At 38.3% G+C, this 22,408-nt stretch overlaps 3 protein-coding genes across 3 annotated transcripts in view; 2 read left to right on the top strand and 1 right to left on the bottom strand.

Moving 5' to 3' along the window:
• Positions 1-22,408, bottom strand: part of LOC140237157 (peptidylprolyl isomerase domain and WD repeat-containing protein 1-like) — a 68,803-nt gene that overhangs the window by 15,334 nt on the left and 31,061 nt on the right. The gene's annotated exons all lie outside the window — the stretch shown is intronic.
• LOC140237214 (uncharacterized) lies at positions 9,353-10,990 on the top strand. Its single transcript, XM_072317157.1, has one exon. It carries the CDS (start codon positions 9,353-9,355, stop codon positions 10,988-10,990), a length of 1,638 nt encoding a protein of 545 aa, XP_072173258.1.
• LOC140237301 (uncharacterized) lies at positions 18,249-19,886 on the top strand. The gene has a single exon (XM_072317240.1). It carries the CDS (start codon positions 18,249-18,251, stop codon positions 19,884-19,886), a length of 1,638 nt encoding a protein of 545 aa, XP_072173341.1.

The raw sequence follows: 22,408 nt of genomic DNA, 5'->3' as shown, positions 1-22,408 counted from the left end.
ACTGTTTCAAAAACACACCATCAAATTGGTCATAACACGCCCTAATTTACTCTCTGCTCTCAGAACATTTTAGTATGATAAGTACAATAAGAATTATTTACTTGTACATTACAATGTCATCTGACAAATTTGTTCTTATGTGTCTACTCTGGTACTCTTCAGTAGAAATTTAAAATCTAAAATCTACTTCACATGCTGAAAAATAGAAATCAATGTATATTGTTAAGAACTGTTTTCATATGACTGTTACAGCTAGCTTTCAATTACAGAAACTTGGCAATTGAAAGCCACTGTAATAGCAATTGATTGCATGTACTATACTTGAATGCATGCTTTTGAATGTCTTCTGTATTGTGATAGTACTGAATTGCAAAAATGTTGAATATGTTATTGTGAGTTTTTAGAACAATGTACTGTATAAGGGCTGAAGAATCTTCATGATTGTGATTGTAAGATCTTAAGACCTACAGTGTTTCTAAGAGTTGTAACACAGAAACAGGTTGTTCATTGCTCCTGATAAACAAATCATAGAATTCATGTTGAGAATCATTCAAGAAGCTGTATGGTACAGAGCCAATATCCAATTAAATACTGTAGTAAGAAATGTAAGTATTGGATGTCATTTCTTTTCTACTTCAGTCGAAGACTCCACCCAGACTCTGACCTGCAAAATTGGTTCTAGTTACTGATTTAGAAAGTATTTGATTGAACTCTTCACTATGTCATATGAAAACAAAAAATTCAAAGTTTTTAAGTCTCTCATTTTGGATACACAGTTTGCTTCTACTTAAGACACGAAGGAAGGGGACTGGCACTAATCATTAGAGGGAAAAAAACCCCAAATACACAACCTGATTGAAATATACATGTATGCATTAGCTATGGATTCCTCATCCACCTTCAAGAGGCTTCAGATGTTGTCAAGGATTATGTAAATTTCTATGTTCTACCTAGGATGTCAAGAATTCAGACAGACAACAAACCATTGGTGTCAAGAAAAAATGAGAGACCTACTGTACAAAAAGAGCTGTCAACTCAGCAAAGGTAATTTAGATGAGGTAGCACATGATCAAAGGCAAATAAAAGAGAAAGTTCAGTTATGTAAAGATGATTTAAAGGGATGATTGAGAAAAGAATTGCAGATGATTTGAAGGCTGGCTGGCAAAATTTGCAAATTTGGCAGACTACAAACAAATACAGTTTCTGAACATGATGTCAGGTTGATCTGCCGAAAGGTTATAGCTCAAAAGGCTCCCAGTCATCTTAACAAGAAAGTTCTCAAGTTCTGCAGAGATCAGCTGACTAGCATTTACTGCAGAGTGCTTTGACAATGGGCTACTTCCCAAATCATAAAAAGGTGCATTTGTTATTCCCGTAGTAAAGGCAAAATATATGAATTAAATGATTTTAGACCAATGATTTCAGAGCAATCGCACTTATGCAAGTTCTGTAATGAAGTGTTTTGAGAAGATTTGCTGAATTTCTGGTTGTAACAAACAGAGACCCATTTTAAATAGACACAACAAACGAAATGCAGTTTGCTTACAGGGGTAGGGGGTCAGTGGAAGAAGCCATTTTGTTGTACTTAATACATAATGCCTTCCTGCATGAAGACTTACCTGGGACATAGATAAGATCAACTTTTGAAATTTTTCTAATGTCTTTAATACAATAGTTACACATTTCTTAACATGGTAAACATGGGTGTCAATCTTTGCATCACATTGTTAATTCATAACTTCATGCAGCAACCAAACCACAGAGAGTCAAGGTTGGTCGAACAACCTCTAATGCTTGAACTGTTAGAATTAGTGTGTCACAGAAAAGTGTTTTGTCATCTGTTTTATTTTATTCACATATCAATGAATTTACTGCTGAAAGAGACAAGTGTCTGACCATCAAATATGCTGATGATTAATACAGTAGTCTCAGGGTATCTGAATTCAAGCAATGTGGACAGAACTTTACGTCTAAAAATAGATTGATTTTGTCAAAGGTGTGGCCTTGTTGAACAGGCCTTCAAGATAAAAGCCTACCTGGGCACAAAACTTGCCAATAATTTAATAGACAGGACTTCCAATGCACTGCTATTCAGAATAATGCAAATCCAAGACAACTTTCCAAAAGGCAATTGAGTAAATCGAGGTTTGACAAAACACTGGCAGTTTGTAATAAGTCCATAATTCAATCTATTGTTACATACAATTTAATATGGTTTTATGTTAATCTTGCACAAAAAGACAGGGTGAGAATTAATTGGCCACAATAGTGTAATGCCTGTAAAAAGTTTTGGGAAAAAAATAATCAAAAACAAATGATCGAAAAAACAATGAAATATATAACAAATTCACAAAACAACGAACAAAAGAAACTGAATTTGACTGTTTTATTTTTTTGGACGACAATTGTTCGACGTGTCTTGAGGAATTCTGACACAAAAATTTAGCAGTCCTTCAGTCTTTCTCACAGAGTTACAGGTGAAAACATGATTTCAAGCATAAATTTGTATAACTTACTAAAAATAGAAAATCAATATTTTTCTTCTTTATGACCATATAATCTTGAAGTTGACATCTGGCTTTATGTTCGGGCAAAATTTTGCAGCAATCGCGTCATCGGCGGCCGAGATCTGAAGTGGGGGTCATAAGAACAGGGTCAACCGGCCACAAAAGTGTGCACAAAAGATAATTTATATGGAATTGCCTATGGTCTAGGCTTGTTGAGAGAATGACGGTCAAAATAAATAATGACTGATTCCATACACCCTCTGTGCCATTATTATTAGTTTGAACATAGATTCTGACTCTGTCCTCCTCGCACGAAGTGTGCTCATTTCTTATTAGTTCTTTTGTCCCGGATTCAATCCATACATATAATGACAGAGTAATTAGGTATGGTTTATGTGCATTTTTCATTGCATTTATATTGTATTTCCATTATGTCTTCCGGCAGTTGGCTTTGCCTTGATATGTAATATCATATTATCATCATAATTATTGTGTGCGTGTGTGTGCGTGCGTTTTATGCAACAGTATCTGTATTTTTTTAACTCAGAAATTGGTTGACATTGTGTCTATTCTTGCATCACATTGTTGATTTCATATGTTTGTTTACTTGTTTGTTTGTTTGTTTTTTGCTGAAGAGGCCACAGAATGTCAAGGTTGGTTGAAAATCCTCTGATCCTTTCACTGTGATACTTGACATGATCCAGGAATGCATTCTGTTACTGCATCCATTTAATTTTTTGTATTTCCATTTTTGTACGTTCTTGAATTTACCATTGAAACAGGCGAGTGTTTGATTATTAAATACAGGATGTGGATGGTGCAGTGATGATGCAGGAGAGTATATCAATGAATATTGTAATAAGTTAGCTAAAATTTGTATAAAAATTATATACTTGTATGTCAATAGTGTCTGTCTTAGGAACTTTACAATTATGCAAGGTCAATATATTACATTGTTATGGTGTATGTAATATTGTATGTAAATGTGTTTCAGTTTCAGTTGTACTTTGTGATGTCTTTGGGTGTACTAATAATTCATTATTTCATGTATATTTGTTGTAGTATCCAATGTATGAAGAATTTCCATTTCAGACAATAAAGGAATCAAACAATCAAGAGCAGCTTTGTCCAAGATTTCACTGCTGTGGGGTGGGTGAACATATTCATTCCTTTGCAAAGCACAGTAATCACAATTTGATCACAAGATAAAGAAATATTAAAGCATTACGCAAAAATTCAATGGCAAGTGAGAATGTACGGCACTCATTTGGAAAATCCAACATCAAGATTCTACAGAATATTTCACTAACATAAAGGAAAAGTTTTAGTCAATGACAGAAAATGATATACTGTAAAACGAGGAATGTTTGCTTGCATTTTAATTTCGCGAATTTCGCGAGCGGCAACATACGCGAAATTAAAATGCGCAAGAAAGTTCTTGCTCACATACATGTAGTATGCATTGGATGCCGGTGGCAATTCGCAAAAATTTCATGCGGCGAGAAAGGCCTTTGGCTCCAATTCGTGAAATCCTCATGCCGCGAATATACAGTCAAACTCGGATACCTCGAATTCGTCGGGACTGAAGAAAATGGTTCGACATACGCGAATTTCGAGGTACGCGTACGTCGAATTTTCTTCGACTTATCCGATGTTTATCGATGTTCGACGTTTATCGATGTTCAACATGGTGTCTGTTATAGTGCCTACTGATTGTTTGCATGCATATCTTGTCAATTTGAATTGAATCAGCTTTTATATGAATGAATTGAGTGAAAATCGGAAATGAAATCAAAATTTCAGAAATAAAGATTTTGGTGGCCCAATCGCGCCACCAAAAAAAAAAAAAAAAAAAAGTCGGATGTTTGCCTTTACTTTTGAAAATGAACAGCAGTAACAATCGGCTACGTAAGATGCTAAAATAAATGTCAGAGTTTTGCGTTTAATTGTGGAAATGAATGACGGTAATATTCGACTCGGTATGATACTAAAAAAATGTCGGATGTTTGCTCATACTTTTGGAAATGAATAACGATAAGACTCGGCTCTGTATGGTGCTAAAACTAATGTTAGATATTTGATTTTGCGTTCGGAAATGAATAAGGATAACATTCGGCTCCGGAAGACGCTGAAATAAATGTCGAATTTTTGCTATGACGTTCGGAAATGAAAAACAATAACATTCAACTCCGTACGATGGTTAATAAATGTCGGATGTTTCCTTATACTTTCGAAAGTAAATAGCAATAGCTAAAATAGATGTCAGATGATCGTTTTTATGTTCGGAAGAAAAAAGTAATATTCTGCTCCATCATGTCCATGATGCTAAAATAACTGTCTGATGTTTGCTTTTAAATTTCGAAATGAATAACAGTAACATTCAGCTGCGTTTAATGGTAAAATCAATGTTTGATGTTTGCTTTGACGTTCGCAAAAGAGTAACAATAATATTCAACTCCTGACAGTGATGAAATAAATGCTGGATGTTTGCTTTTATGTTCGAAAGTAAATTGCAATAACATTTAGCTCCGGAAGATGCTAAAATAAATGTCGAATGTTTGCTTTGATGTTCTGAAGTGAATAACAATAATATTCAACTCCGTACGCTGATAAAATAAATGCCGGATGTGTGCTTTTACGTTCGAAAGTAAATGTCAGTAGCGTTCAGCTCCGGAAGATGCTAAATTACGGCATGTCGAATGATTGCTTTTACGTTTGGCATGTTTGGAAGTGAACAGCAGTAACATTCTGCCCCATCCATGATGATAAAAAAAAATATTGGATATTTGCTAAGGTACATTTCAAAATAAATATCAGTAACATTCAGCTATACGTTTCATGGTCCAAAATGTCTGATGTCGGCCTTGACGTTCAAAAATGAAAAACAGTAACATTCGGCTCCGTGCGATGATAAAATAATTGTCAGATGATTCATTTCACTTTCGGAAGTGGACAGCAGTAACATTCGGCTCCGTTCGAGAATGAAATAAATGTCGGGTGTTTGAAATGAATAACGGTAATATTCTGCTCCGTACCATGCAAAAATAAATAACAGATTGTTGCTTTAACATTTGGAAATGATTAATGGTATTAATCCGCTCAGTTAGATGCTAAAACAAATAGCGGATGTTTGCTTTCACGTTTGGAAATGGATTAGGATAGTATTCAGCTCCGTAAGATTCTAAAATGAATGTCGGTTGTTTGCTTTTACATTTAAAAATGAATAACGGTAACTTTCGGCTTTTTACAATGCTAAAACAAATGTCGGATGCTAACAAATGTCAGCAAATGCTCCCATTTTCTCATTTCAAATGTAAGTTTTGACCTCCTCAATATATGGGCATCAACTTTTATAATACAGTAATATCTACGCCTATTTGTCAAATCTTTAAACACAGAGTAAGATGATTGAATTTTCTATTCATTTGTTTTAGACATGGACATCTGTATCACTTCAATAATGCTTAATATTGATTTGTCTATGTTTAGTAGGACCGATTTAGTTTTTCTAATGTTTTTCCTGATTTTTTTTTTGTCACCAGATTTTACTTTCGACCACCAGAAAATAAAAATCAATGATATTGGTGGCCCGATAAAACTTAGTGCGGAGCCCTGTGTATTCTATTCTTCATTGTGATCGGCCTATATTCCAGATTTTCATAATCGCATTGCTGAAAAAAAAAAAGTTTCAGTGCTTGCGTTCTCGGGGAAGTAAACTTCGTGAAAGGCAAAAAAAAAATAGTTTAAAAAAAAGGCACTACGAGGGAGATTGATGTTTTGACGGTGGAGCGTGATTAATGGCAAAGATATAACTGTCAACGTAAGCAGGTCCGCCCCGACGGTTGAGAAATCTACGCGCAAGGTATGACTGTCTCCATTAAAAATCAAAACACAGTGGTTAAAGAAAAGCAAATGATGGGGCAGAGCGTAGTGCTATCGTAAAGCACTCCATTGGCACGGGTGCTATGTGCATACCATGTACGTGTGTTGGTAGGTGTTGGGGATTTTCCTTGTCAGCTGTGTATCGGGTATTTCTTCTTGGGCGCGCGATTGTTCTGGTCTCAGAATATTTACAATCGAGTGTGAACACATTTGTGACATGTCTTCGCTGTCCACGCGCGCTTAATCGGAGATGCTGAGTGATGTTTACAATTTCGATTCGAGCTACATGCTGGGAAAAACAATAAGTTAATTAAGATCGGGACATTAGATTTCCCTTCGAGGTAACCGAACTTCGAGTTATCTTTTTCGAGCTACGCGAATTTTAATACACGGAAACTCCATAGGAACAATCGGGACTTTCATTTTGCCCCCGAGGTAAGTGATATTCGGCTTATCTGACGTCGAGGTATCCGAGTTTGACTGTATCAAGTTTTACAGCATGCGATCTACTTAGCCGAGCAAAATACTTTGTAAAAGTTGTGCTTATTCTTGGTAACAAAGAAACTGGCCCAGACTCCAAACCATGATGGTGTAACATGAGGAGTAAGAGAACAGGAATCGTGCGACTGCCCTGTTTTTCTTTCATTCCTTGTTTTGTGCCACACAGTGAATCCTTAAAGGGGAAGGCTAGTAACTGATCAGTGGGAATCAGTGGAAATGCTGGGAGATGATTGTTCCAATCCTTATGGGATTCATTCAAGAGTTCATTGTATATCTATTGTTGTGTGAAAATGATTTGCTTCAGAACGGTCTCATATTCAAGTAATGTGCAGATTAATGCTCCGTCACTGACCAGGGACGCTAACCTGGAAGCATTTAACTGCACATTACTTGAATATGAGACCATTCTGAAGCAAATCATTTTCACACAACAATAGATATACAATGAACTCTTGAATGAATCCCATAAGGATTGGAACAATCATCTCCCAGCATTTCTACTGATTCCCACTGATCAGTTACTAGCCTTCCCCTTTAATGCTTAATTTCCTGTCTCACAGTTTTCTTTGGCAGTCAAACCATAAAGGAGAGAAATGGGTAAGGAAGTCTTGTGTTATTCTCATTTCTTTTCTTTCTTGCTTGCATCGTAGTTACCCGGTATATATGCTTGTCATGACATCAGCGAAAAAGTCAGAATTTCATGATTTGAGTAACATTTGCATAAATCATAAGTTTAGTGCTGAAAGTGGGAAAAGGAAAAAAAGTAAGAGATTAACCGGGAAGTTGTCATGGCCATTGTTAAGGCTGCATGGAGGAGAAAAAACAAACAAACAAATGCATGCGGATGCGCTTCTCATATTCCCATCTGGATTTCTTTTTTCTTAACTTCTTCTTCAGAAAGGAAAGGGAAGGATATCACAGAAAAAAAAAGTAGTTTACGTCAAAGAAGCGATGCTGAGAGTAAGAATGGCTGTATGTTTCTGGACAGTCTGCAGTTGAGTCTTGTTGCTTCAAATAAATGTCTAGACTTCGATCAGATAACTATCTCCTGCCTTCTGCGTCATCCAGAGTGCTTTTAATGGCTGTCATGTACTAATTTTGCTTTGGGACACTGCTGCAACAATCTGCATTATGGAATTAGTCACATGACACCTATGAGATACACGTGCCTTGCAACTCACAGTAAGTCTTGGAAATGCATACTCTCTGGAAACTTGTAACAACAGCACAGACAATTTATTGTCACCTGCTCTGGCTGTGAAAGACACCTACTGCAACTTTGACTTTTGTTTTCGATGGCCGTAGCCATGGCAACCAAGCTGGATACTGCTACTTCAACCGTTACAGCAATTGTGTGCTTACTATTGTGTGTTCAGGCCACCACGCCAACACCCTCTGGCCATTTCCATGTACAAAGTCAGCAGCGATGTAGATTCAAAGAAACCAGTGTGGGTGTCAAGGTATCCTGTACAAATCTCCATCTGACGTCCATACCTCGGAATTTGCCAAACAACACCATCTCGCTTGACTTATCATTCAACAACATCACGCTGCAGCGGAATGATTCCTTTAGTGGCTTGCCAACGCTGGAAATTCTCAATTTGCAATGGAATAATATAGCAATTATTAGAAAAAAAATCTTCTGGCCTCTGGCAAGCTTAAGGACTCTCATCTTGAGTGAGAATGTTATAGAATATCTAGAACCTGGAATATTTCTCTACAACCCTCATCTAACAAAGGTACCATTGGCTTTAAACTGTCTCACAGAAATTCCCACTGCTGCTTTATCAGCCCTGTCTTCATTACCAGTGGTAAATTTAGCAAGCAATTCTGTGAGATCTCTAAGCTTTAATGGATTTGAAAAATGGAAACACATCTCCGAACTTTCCTTGAAATTAAACAATATAACTGAAATAAACTCCACTGATTTCCTTCCTCTGCAAAACACCACAGTAGGTATTCTTGATTTGAGGGCAAACCAAATAGAGAGCTTACCTTACCACGCATTCTTCTACTTGAAGAATGTCAATGCAATCAATCTTGGAGGGAATAACATCTTCTCTTTTGGCATCTGGCCTTTCCTGGGAATGAAAGAAATAAGTACCCTCTATGTTGAGGGTTCATTGATTCATGAGCTCCCCCCAATGAATACTTCTGCAAATCTCTCATTGCCATACCCAAACATTCCTAACCTTTCCCTACGGTATAATTTCTTACAATCTATCCCAAGTGGTGCCTTGTGGGGCTTTGACAAACTGAAGAGGCTTAACCTCCATGGAAATAAGATTTCTGATATTACAAATGACTCTTTCTGTTGCCTACTATCTCTAGCAGACCTTGATATGTCCCAAAATGCATTGTCCTTCATTCCACATGGTGCATTCTCTTGTTTGTCTAACCTCCAGCAGCTTAATGTGACAGGAAATGTACTGAAGGTGGTTTCTCCACAGTCGTTTGCTGGCATGAACTCAATAAGGACTTTATTGCTTGCCAAAAATTTCATTGAGGAAGTATTAGGAGCAGCATGGACCATCCCTACCCTTCAAACACTTGATCTTTCACATAATCTCCTGGACACTCTCAAGAGCAGACGATTCACTGGTCTGTCAAACCTTCAAGTGCTAAATATCTCATTTAATCTTCTCACCATGTTCACTCTGCAGTCCGTTTATGGACTATCAAACCTGCAGAAGCTGTATGCCACAAATGAGAAACATTCATATTTGAATGGCATGCTTAAGGCTTTGCCAAAGCTGCAATACTTGGATGTGTCAAACAACCCGATCTCCTGGATGTCCATTGATCAATTCACTCACAATGCTGTCCTTGAAGAGCTGCGAATGGAACGAGGACAGTTGCTGGGCAGAGACTTATTTGACAGCAGTCAAAACATGTCTATTTTCAGAGGCCTTGCTTCCCTGGGCAAGCTCCGTTTGAAAGGGAACTTTTTGCATCAATTAGATCTTCGTACATTCTCAAACCTTTCCAAACTTTACTACCTGGATATGAGTGAGTCACGTATTACTGTTCTTGTCCCTCAAATATTCAAAGATTTACACTCTCTAAAGTTCCTGTATCTGAATGACAACAAGCTACTAGCACTTAATGGGGATGTGTTTCAGGGACTTGGAAGCTTAACAGTACTTCTTATCCAGAATAATTCACTCAGCAAAATTGAGAAGCAGACCTTTGCACCTACTCCAGAGCTACGAGCACTGTATTTGCCTGGGAATCATATCAACACCATACTTCCTGGAACCTTCTTTCCGACCACAGATCATTCTCTGTCTATTGACATCTCCAGGAATCCCATCTCCTGCACCTGTGAGCTACAGTGGTTCAGGAACTGGCTTCACACAGCCAACATCAGAATTGAACATCCTGATCGGACACTGTGCTCTAGCGCCTCACTGCAGGTGCTCAAAAACAAGCCTCTACTGTCCTTTGATCCAGGTGACTTCTGTGGTGTGGACACCGCTCTCATCAGTGGACTATCCCTGACAGGAGCGGCTGTATTTCTTCTCACTGTCCTCGCTTACATCAATCGCTGGTGGCTGAACTACAAATTCTTTCTGCTGAAGCTAGCCTTGTTTGGCTACAAGGAGGTTGAGGAAGATGTGGCTGAGGAGGACTACCGCTACCAGCTCAACATCATGTTCCACGACGATGATGAGGGGTTTGTGAATGACATCCTCAGACCAGAATTGATGCAGAGGATGCCTCATCTGCAGCACATCATCTACGGGGACGATGACCTCAACGTAGGGATGTTCTACGTCGATGCCCTCTATCATGCTATTGAGAGCAGCTACAAGTCGGTCCTGTTGATAAGCAATCAGTCTGTGGGTGATGCCTGGTTTATGACCAAGCTCCGTATGGCGCTGGAGCACTTGAATGAGACCAGACTAGACAAAATCATTCTTGTGTTTCTGGAGGACATTGAGGATGACAACCTGCCCTATCTTGTCAGGCTTTTTCTGAGTAGGAACCGACCCTACATGTTGTGGACTGAGGATGAGGATGGACAGGAACTGTTCTGGGCCACTTTAGAGAAGAACATGAGGTCTAATAGGGTTCTCAACAATATTATTCCTGTTTGAGATTGAATGGTGTAAAGAAACAGCACATGTTGGGCCAAAGTTTGTGGGTAACACGCTTGTAAGTTACAGTGGACTCCAGTTATAATGAAGTCCTGGGGACCTGCATCTTTCTTTCGTTATTATCTCAATTTTGTTATTATAACCCAACAAATACACAATAAAAATACATAGAGTGCATAATGTTGGAGCTGAATTTTTTCTTCGTTGTAACCAGAATTGTATTATAATTGTGTTCATTATTACGGGAGTGCCTCGTATCAATCCAGCCGAATAGCCTTCAGTTTTCCTTGATTTACGTCCTTGTTCAGACTTCAAATCCAAATCACCAATATTTGGTGATTATTTGTACCTACACGTGTATAGATGAGTGTGCTTATAAACTAAAAACAGCTGGTAAAGAGGAAAATGGAAACTATGTTTGATTTTATTTCACTATCTGAAAAAGAGACTGTAGACTTTGTCATTTGTATAATTGCATGTTGTATTCTCTGCTTTCAAAATATTTGAGTCCAACATTCTTAGATAAAATAATTTCGTGGTACATAACAATGTCATCTTGCCAATTTGTTCTAATGTGTGTACACTATTCTTCAGAAGATATCTAAAATCTAGTTCAATTGTTGAAGAAAAAAATAATATGCATCTTCTTAACCATTTCCATATAGTTAGCTGGCTTCTATTACAAAAACTTGGCAACTGAAAGTCTTCCTAAAAGCAATTTGACTGCACACACTAGTCATACTTGCTTGATATCAATGTCTGATTTATTATGATAGTGTGAGCATCTCAAATGCATTGAAGACATTAACTTGTGAATTATCAGAACAATGTATTGTATATGGGCTGTAGAATCTTTGTGTATTTGACCTAAATTGTTAGACCTTCTTATGTGTCTAACTAAGGAACAGATTGTTCATTGCTACCGATGTATAAAAATACTTAATGCAATTCATGTTGAGATTTATTCACGAAGATGTAAAGTACAGGGCTGATATTCAATTCAATACTCTAGTCAGAAATTCACAAATTTGACATACTCTTTTTGACTTCAGTCAAAGACTGAGGCAAAATTGGTAAATTCTAATCACTGATTATGTAAATATTTGACTGAAAAAACTTCATTCAAGTGAAATACTAAGTTTAAATCTAAAGTTTTCATGTTTTTCATTTCGGTTACATATTTGCTTTATATAAGCATGAAGGAAGGGCCCTTATGTTAATCATTAGAAGAAGAAACTAGAAATGTCGCTTTGGCGACTGGTATGCCTCCGCCATAATGCATGATTTTCCCAATAGGTCTAGATAGTACATGTGGACACTGTGTGATTACATTTTCACAAAATTGGCAAAATATTGGAATGACAAGTTTGTCACAAATGTGTTGAATGTTCACCTTCCTTGACGTAGGTTTAACTGGATGAATAGGAGAGCATGTATCTAGGGATTTACGGACTTTATCTTGACTTTGACCCATTCATACATTTAGGCATTGAGTAATTTTCAAGGTACACAGGTGTGGAGAAAAAGTGCAATTTCTGAATTGAATAGTAAATTGTTACCATTTTCATCTGGCCCTTGACCCTAAAATTCATAAGATAATTACTTTCAGGTAGAACATGCATAATATGTACTAAGTTTCAAGGTAACTTGAGCCACTTCCGAGATATGGAGGAAAAAGTTAGTTCAGCACTTTCACTTGATCTTTGACCTTTTGACCTTTGAGGCAAAAAGAGAAAAAAAAAACTTTCCAGAGAATTTCTATTAGGTTACACACGCATACACCAAAGTGTAAAAAAAATAACCCTGCTGGCATTGCATAAATATGAGGGTAATAGTAATATTTTGAAGTCTTGCACTTGACCTTTGACCCCTGACCTTTGACCCCATGAACCCTACATTCTCTAGATAAACACTTCCAGTCAGTACATGTATATACTATGTTCCATGAAGATACCTCGAACAATTTTCCAAGGTACGGAAAAAAAAAGAAGTTTTCATATTTTTACTTGACCTTTTGACCTTTGACCTCATGACCCAAACTTTCACTAGAGAATCTTAATTGGGTAATACATGTATACACTAAGCTTCAAGAAAATATCTTCAGGCATTCAATAGATATGGTGGAAATAGTGACATTTTACGTATTTGACCCTGACCTTTTGACCTTTGACCTTTGACCTCATGACCCAAACTTTCACCAGAGAATCTTAATTGGGTAATACATGTATACACTAAGTTTCAAGAAAATCTCTTCATGCATTCAATAGATATGGTGGAAATAGTGAAATTTTATGTATTTGACCCTGACCTTTTGACCTTTGACCTTTGACCCCATGACCCAAACTTTCACCAGAGAATCTTAATTGGGTAATACATGTATACACTAAGTTTCAAGAAAATATCTTCAGGCATTCAATAGATATGGTGGAAATAGTGAAATTTTATGTATTTGACCTTGACCTTTTGACCTTTGATCTTGAGCATGTGCACCCAAAAGTTGATAGGCACAACTTCACCCCCTAATACACATACATGCCAAGTTTCATTAGGATATCTCAACAGGTTTCGATAGTTACCTTGTCCACAAAATTCATTACGGACGGACGGAAGGACGGACGGACGGACGGAAGGACGGACGGACGGAAGGACGGACGGACGGACGGACGGACGGACAACCCGAAAACATAATGCCTCCGGCACCACTTCGTGGCGGAGGCATAAAAACGAAACAAACCTTGACTAAATTATGCTGTGGGTAAGGCTTCCTGTATCACCTTCACTACCATCATTGGCCAGTGTAACATTGGTGTGGGGCAGATGAACGTATTCATTTTTTTAAAGAGAACAGTAATCAAGAGTTGATCAGGAGATAAAGACACAAGAAGCATTACTGAGGTTCTTATGTCGCATCACGAGGTTAGGATGTGACAACTGTATGTGGGGTAGGAAAGGTAGCACAATATTTAATTTGACGCTGCAAAACCTATAGATGAGCATTACACAAAAATCTAATGCAAAGTGAGCAAGCAAGGCACCCTTTGGGCAAATGTGACATAAGGATTCTAAAGAATATTTTCCGAAACAGGAAGTAAAAGTCTGATAGTTGATGACAGAATATGATGTACATAACACAATCTACTTTAATAGCCAAGCAAAATATTTTGTACAAGTTTGGCTTATTCTTAGAATAGTAATGAATGAACTGGCCCAGACTAGAAACCATGATGGTGTGATATGAGGAGCAAGAGAGCAGAAATCATGTGCCATGTTCTTCCTCCATTCTTTGTTTTGAGCTACAGAGTGATTCACACATACACTGTAATCTCCTCTCTCACAGTTTCCTTTGGCAGTTGAAATAGAAAGGAGAGAAATGGGTACGGAAGTCTTGTGTTATTCTTATTTCCTGCTATTTTGCTTACATTGCAGTCAGTTAGTATCAAAGTTCATGCACAAATCTGGCATAATATTAATGTTTTGGTGAAATTTAAATTTAAAAAAAAATCTACACATGAAATATCATATGACTCTCCAGAGAAAGCTTCCTTATAGGGACACTGTCTTAGTGACTTTTAAAAGAATACATGGTTTTTAACCAACTGTGTATTTGTGCATTGCATTCCAATTTTCTTAAATCCAAAGTATCTGCTTCATACTTTATTTTTTGTAATGACCTCAAGGAGTTTACTGTCTGTATTCATCTTATATTGCTCATAATGAGTCCCTAATTCCTCTAGCACCATTGAAGAAAACAAGTTCACAAAATGAAGGTCTAATATCTCCTGAATATTACTAGAACAGTAGTGAAGTTTGAGGAAAATCGTACAATCCATTCAAAAGATACATCCTGGTATCCTTAAAGTGTCTGTGCACTCACTGCTGTATGAGAAGACTACTCCTGTTTGTGATGTCACATGTATAGAAGGATGTATGTTCCTCACTCAGACAATTTACTTGGATATCTCCCTCAAGGGCCATGCGGACATGGTTCGTTTGGGGCATACGTATGGAGAGGCAGTTGCATGCGTATGCCCGTTTCCATATGTATGCCCCAAACGAGTTGTATCCGCAGCGGCCTTCAATATACGTTGCCTCTCCCTCGCTTCTTCTACCACCCCGACTTTGCCACTGTCACTATCAGTGTCATTGTCACTGTCATCACTCAATTCACTCTTGACGTCAAACTCGGTCTTCCCATACATTATCAGGTAAAAATCAGATGTTTTAATGTCTCAGCCAAGAAAGCAGATGCGACTAAAGACGGACCAGATATTGCATCCGCTCACCATGAAATAAGTGCTCTATGAATGGCAGCCTCGATGTCCCGCTGCACTCGTAAAGGGTTTTGTTCATTCGTGATGTCATATTTTAGGGCTCGAAAAAGACGGCTGTTCCGGAGCAAAAAACGGTGAAGTAAATCAGTCAGTTTTAACTCGCGATTTCTCAGTGGCTCAAATATCTTTTAATAAGTCACATTAAAAATCTGTTTCAGGAGACATTTCCTCCGCTTTGACACCTTCTTTTATATGATTTTCTTGATTTTAATGTCTCATTCACCATACTTTAAGTACGAGGACAGGGAAGAAGAAGAAAATAGGATTATAAAAAACACTTCTGCATATATAAGCAAATGGCAGAGCTTTCAACTTTCTTTGTTAAGCACGGGATAGCACATACACAAATCAATTACCAAAGGGGGGGGGGGGGCGCTGTGGCATAGTGGATAAGACTCTCTACTCCCAATCGGAGGACCAAAGTTTGATTCCCGCCAGTGCTTATGCCCTTGGACAAAATGTTTTACCCACAATGTCCCTCTTGACCCAGGTGCATAAATGGGTACCTGGCAATGCTGGGGTAATAATAATGGCAGGGCTCTCTGGTAGAGCAGTGGCAGCACTGAAGAGGCTACCCTGGATAAATAAGACCTTGTTATTACTATCATTATTATAACTACAGAGGGAATTACAATGACCAAGATGGATGTCAACCAAGTCAAAATCATAGTAGTCTGGTTGATATACAAATGATGCACAGGTCTGAATGCATCAAAAGGAATTGTGTGCATGCCCGTAGGGTGACTATGGAATCGTTAATCACCCACAAGACTAAGCCGAGTGGGTATAGACCAGATTCAATGGTTACCGCAGGCACACTATCAACTCCCCCCTCAAAAAAAAAAAAAAAAGAGAAGAAAGAAAAGAAAGTGGATATACTAATGTTTGTACTGTAGTATCAAGCACACATGTCTCTAAATCTTGCCAAGCACTGAATATTTCTGCTAGAGGTTTCACCTACATGTACATTTTTCTCATGACCCTGAACCTATTCAACTTAAAAGAGAAAAAAAAAAACAAAAACTCTTCTTTCTTTCATTCAAGACATTCAAATTCCTTGATGTTTCTGTCAGTGTTAGCTATCGTCCAAAATAGGATTCATATGACAGACTGTGAGGTGAACTGATTGTTTGATTCCCTAACCACAAATGGTCACGAAAAGAAATATGCTGGGGTAATTTTGAAAGTGAAACATGGTGCTGAAAGTGGGAAAAGGAAAAAGAAAAAAAAAATGATGCCAGGGAAGCTATCAAGGCCACTGTGGGGGAGGGGGGGGGGGGGGAGTGCTTCTCATTCCCACCTGGAAATATTTTCTTTTTTTTTAGTTAAACTTGTTACTCAGGAAGGAAAGGGAAGACTCTCACAAAATAAAGGCAGTCTGCTTCAAAGTAGGGACGTGGAGAGTAAGAATGGCTGTAATGTTACTGGACAGTCTGCAGTTAAGTCTCGTTGCCTCAAATAAATGTCTACAGACTTTGATCGGACAAACATCTTGTGCCTTTAGTATCATCCAGTGTGATTTTATAGAACATCACTGCTTTTGATAGCTGCCAAACATTAATTTTGTTTTTGGATCCTGCTGAAGTAGTCTGCTTCAATGGAAAAGTCACATGACAGCTGGAAGCCACACGTCATGCCTTTCAGCTCACAGTGATTCTCAGAAATGAATGCTTACTGGAAACTCGTAACAACACCACAGACAATTTATTGTCACCAACTCTGACAGTGAAAGACACCTACAGGAACTTCACCCTTTGTTTTGGAAGCTTGTGGCCATGGCAAACAAGCTGGATAATGCTGGTTCAACCGTTACAGCAATTGTGTGCTTACTGTTGTGTGTTCAGGCCACCACGCCTGCATCCTTTGACAATTTCCACAAAAGTCAGCAGCAATGCAGATTCAAAGAAACCAGTGTCGGTGTCAAGGTATCCTGCACACATCTCCATCTGACGGACGTCCCACGGAATTTGCCAAACAACACCATCACACTTGATTTATCACACAACAACATCACATTGCAGCGGAACGATTCTTTTAAAGGCTTGGCAATGCTAGAAACTCTCAATCTGGAATGTAATGATATAGCAACTGTTAGACTAGAAATCTTTTGGCCTCTGGGAAATTTAAGGACACTTATCTTGCGTGAGAATGCTATTGAGTATCTAGAGCCTGCAACATTTCTCTACAATCCTCTTCTAACAAATGTGCCATTGCCTTTTAACTGTCTCACAGAAATTCCCACTGGTGCTTTATCAACCCTGTCTTCATTACCGGTGGTAAATTTAGCAAGTAATTCTGTGAGATCTCTAAGCTTTAATGGATTTGAAAAATGGAAACACATACCCAAAATTTCCTTGAATGTAAACAAAATAACTGAAATAAATCCAACTGATTTTCTTCCTCTGCAAAACACCACAGTAGAAATTCTTGATCTAAGGGCAAACCAAATAGAGAGCTTACCTAACCAAGCATTCTTCTACATGAAGAATGTCAACGCAATCAATCTTGGAGGGAATAACATCTTCTCTTTCGGCGTCTGGCCTTTCTTGGGCATGAAAGAAATAAGTACCCTCTATGTTGACGGTTCATCGATTCATGAGCTCCCCCCAATGAATACTTCTGCAAATCCCTCATTGCAATACCCAAACATTATTAACCTTTCCCTACGGTATAATTTCTTACAATCTATCCCAAGTGGTGCTTTGTGGGGCTTTCACAAACTGAAGAAGCTTAATCTCTTTGCAAACAAGATTTCTGATATAAAAAATGACTCTTTCTGTTGCCTGCAATCCCTAACAGACCTTGATCTTTCCCAAAACAAATTGTCCTTCATTCCAAATGGAGCATTCTCTTGCTTGTCTAACCTTCAGCAACTTAATGTGACAGGAAATGTACTGAAGGTGGTTTCTCCTCAGTCTTTTGATGGCATGCAATCAATACGGACTATAGTGCTTGCAAAAAATTTCATTGATGAAGTTCTAGAAGCAGCATGGACCATCCCCACCCTCCAAACACTTGATCTCTCATACAACCTCCTGGACACTGTCAAGAAAAGAAGATTGGTTGGTCTGTCAAACCTTCAAACATTGAACATCTCATTTAATCTTCTCACCATATTCACTCTGCAGTCCGTTTATGGACTATCAAACCTGCAGAAGCTGTATGCCACAAACGAAAAAAGTTCATATTTGAATGGCATGTTTAAGGCTTTGCCGAAGCTGCAATTCTTGGATGTGTCAAACAGTAAGATCTCCTGGATGTCCATTGATCAATTCAGCAACAACGCTGACCTTGAGGAGCTGCGAATGGAACAAGGACAGCTATATGGTACAGGTTTGTTCGATAACAGTCAAAACATCTCTCTTTTTAGAGGTCTGGATTCCCTGGGTAGGCTCCGTTTGAAGGGGAATTTTTTCCATCAATTAGATCTTCGTACATTCTCAAACCTTTCCAAACTTTACTACCTGGATATGAGTGAGTCACGTATCACTGTTCTGGTCCCTCAAATATTTAAAGATTTGCAATCTCTCAAGTTCCTGTATCTGAATGACAACACGCTACTAGCACTGAATGGGAATGTGTTTAAGGGACTTGGAAGCTTAACAGTACTTCTAATCCAGAACAATTCACTCAGCAAAATTGAAAAGCAGACCTTTGCACCTACTCCAGAGCTACGAGCACTGTATTTGCCTGGGAATCATATCAACACCATACTTCCTGGAACCTTCTTTCCGACCACAGATCATTCTCTGTCTATTGACATCTCCAGGAATCCCATCTCCTGTACCTGTGAGCTACAGTGGTTCAGGAATTGGCTTCACACAGCCAACATCAGAATTGAACATCCTGATCGGACACTGTGCTCTAGTGCCTCATTGCAGGCACTCAAAAACAAGCCTCTACTGTCCTTTGATCCAGGTGACTACTGTGGTGTGGACATCGGTCTCATCAGTGGACTATCCCTGACAGGAGCAGCTGTATTTCTTCTCACTGTCCTCGCTTACATCAATCGCTGGTGGCTGAACTACAAATTCTTTCTGCTGAAGCTAGCCTTGTTTGGCTACAAGGAGGTTGAGGAAGATGTGGCTGAGGAGGACTACCGCTACCAGCTCAACGTCATGTTCCACGACGATGATGAGGGGTTTGTGAATGACATCCTCAGACCAGAATTGATGCAGAGGATGGCCCATCTGCAGCACATCATCTATGGGGACGATGACCTCAACGTAGGGATGTTCTACGTCGATGCCCTCTATTATGCTATTGAGAGCAGCTACAAGTCGGTCCTGTTGATAAGTAATCAGTCTGTGGGTGATGCCTGGTTTATGACCAAGCTCCGTATGGCACTGGAGCACTTGAATGAGACCAGACTGGACAAAATCATTCTTGTGTTTCTGGAGGACATTGAGGATGACAACTTGCCCTATCTCGTCAGGCTCTTTCTGAGTAGGAACAGGCCCTACATGTTGTGGACTGAGGATGAAGATGGGCAGGAACTTTTCTGGGCCACTTTAGAGAAGAACATGAGGACTAACAGAGTTCTCAACAATATCATTCCTGTTTGAGATTGAATGGTGCAGAAATCAGCATATAATGGCCCAAAGCTGAAGTGTTTCTTGAATTACACCCTATTTTTCAGCTTTCAAATCCAACTTGCCAATATTTTGTAAGTTTGTTCCTTAACCCATTGAGGACAAGTCCCGAGTATACTCGGGCAGGTGTCTACGGGAAATGCGTGTTGTAGCAAAATCAGTCTGTCCTCAACGGGTTAAAGCTATGGATATACTTGTAAACTGTAAATAGCATGTCAAAAGAATGAAGGTACACACACATGCTACTATCTTACTGTTTCAAAAACACACCATCAAATTGGTCATAAAGCAACCTGATTTACTCTCTGCTCTCAGAACATTTGAGTATAATAAGTACAATAAGAATAATTTCCTTGTACATTACAATGACATCTGACAAATTTGTTCTGACGTGTCTACTCTGGTACTCTTCAGTAGAAATTTAAAATCTAGTTCGTATGCTGAAAAATAGAAATCAATGCATATTGTTAAAGAACTGTTTTCATATGACTGTTATGGCTAAGTTTCAATTACAGAAACTTTACAATTGAAAGTCGACGCTCATGTTCTACATAGAATGTCAAGAATTTAGACAGACAAACCATGGGTGTCGAGAACACCGAGAGACCTACTATACAAAAAGAGTTGTCAACTCAACAAAGGTGATTTAGATGAGGTAGCACATGATCAAAGACAAATCAAAGAGAAAGTTCAGTTATGTAAAGATGATTTAAAGGGATGATTGAGAAAAGAATTGCAGATGATTTGAAGGCTGGCTGGCAAAATTTGCAAATTTGGCAGACTACAAATAAATATAGTTTCTGAACATGATGTCAGGTTGATCTGCCAAAAGGTTAAAGCTCAAAAGGCTCCCAGTCATCTTAACAAGAGGGTAAGTTCTCAAGTTCTGCAGACTTCAGGTGACAAATGTGTTTACACATTTACTTCAGAAGTGTCTTGACACCGGGCTACTTCCCAAATCATAGAAAAGTGCATTTGTTATTCCTGTACTAAAGGCGAAATATATGAATTACATGATTTTAGACCAATGATTTTAGACTAATCGCACTTATGCAAGTTCTTTAATGAAGTGTTTTGAGAAGATTTTGCTGAATTTCTGGTTGAAAGAAACAGAGACCCATATTAAATAGACACAAATGAATGCAGTTTGCTTTATAGGGGTAGGAGGTCAGTGGAGAAGCCATTTTGTTGAAATGCCTTCTGGCATGAAGACTTACCTGGGACATAGATAAGATCAACTTGAAATTTTTCTAATGTCTTTAATACAATAGTTACACATTTGTTAACTCAGTAAACATGGGTGTCAATCTTTGCATCACATTGTTGATTCATAACTTCATGCTGCAACCAAACCACAGAGAGTCAAGGTTGGTCTTACAACCTCTGATGCTTGAACTGTTAGAATTGGTGTGTCACAGAAAAGTGTTTTGTCGTCTGTTTAATTTCTTCACATATCAGTGAATTTACTGCCGAAAGAGACAAGTGTCTGACCATCAAATATGCTGATGATTAATACAGTAGTCTCAGGGTATCTGAATTCAAGCAATAAGGACAGACCTTTACGTCTAAAAATAGATTGATTTTGTCAAAGGTGTGGCCTTGTTGAACAGGCCTTCAAGAGAAAAGCCTACCTGGGCACAAAACTTGCCAATAATCTAATAGACAGGACTTCCAATGCACTGCTGATTCAGAATACTGCAAATCCAAGACAACTTTCCAAAAGGCAATTGAGAAAATCGAGGTTTGACAAAACACTGGCAGTTTGTAATAAGTCCATAATTCAATCTATTGTTACATACAATTTAATATGGTTTTATGTTAATCTTACACAAAAAGACAGGGTGAGAATTAATTGGCCACAAAAGTGTAATGCCTGTAAAAAGTTTTGGGAAAAAAATAATAGAAAACAAATGATCGAAAAAACAATGAAATACATGACAAATTCACAAAACAACGAACAAAAGAAACTGAATTTGACTGTGCAATTTTTTTTGACGACAATTGTTCGACATGTCTTGAGGAATTCTGACACAAAAATTTAGCAGTCCTTCAGTCTTTCTCACGGAGTTACAGGCGAAAACATGATTTCAAGCATAAATTTGTATAACTTACTAAAAAAAAAAAATCAATATTTTTCTATTGTATGACCATATAATCTTGAAGTTGACATCTGGCTTTATGTTCGGGCAAAATTTTGCAGCAATCGCGTCATCGGCGGCCGAGATCTGAAGTGGGGGTCATTAGAATAGGGTCAATCGGCCACAAAAGTGTGCACAAAAGATAATTTATATGGAATTGCCTATGGTCTAGGCTTGTTGAGAGAATGACGGTCAAAATAAATAAAATAATGACTGATTCCACACACCCTCTGTGCCATTATTATTAGTTTGAACATGTCATGATTCTGTCTCTGTCCTCCTCGCACGAAGTGTGCTCATTTTTTATTAGTTCTTTTGTCCCGGATTCAATCCATACATATAATGACAAAGTAATTA

The sequence above is a fragment of the Diadema setosum genome, chromosome 13 (assembly GCF_964275005.1).
Source record: "Diadema setosum chromosome 13, eeDiaSeto1, whole genome shotgun sequence".
In the NCBI taxonomy this organism is placed as follows: Eukaryota; Metazoa; Echinodermata; class Echinoidea; order Diadematoida; family Diadematidae; genus Diadema; species Diadema setosum.
Note: the sequence above shows the minus strand (reverse complement) of the source record. Positions and strands in the feature narration are given on the sequence as shown.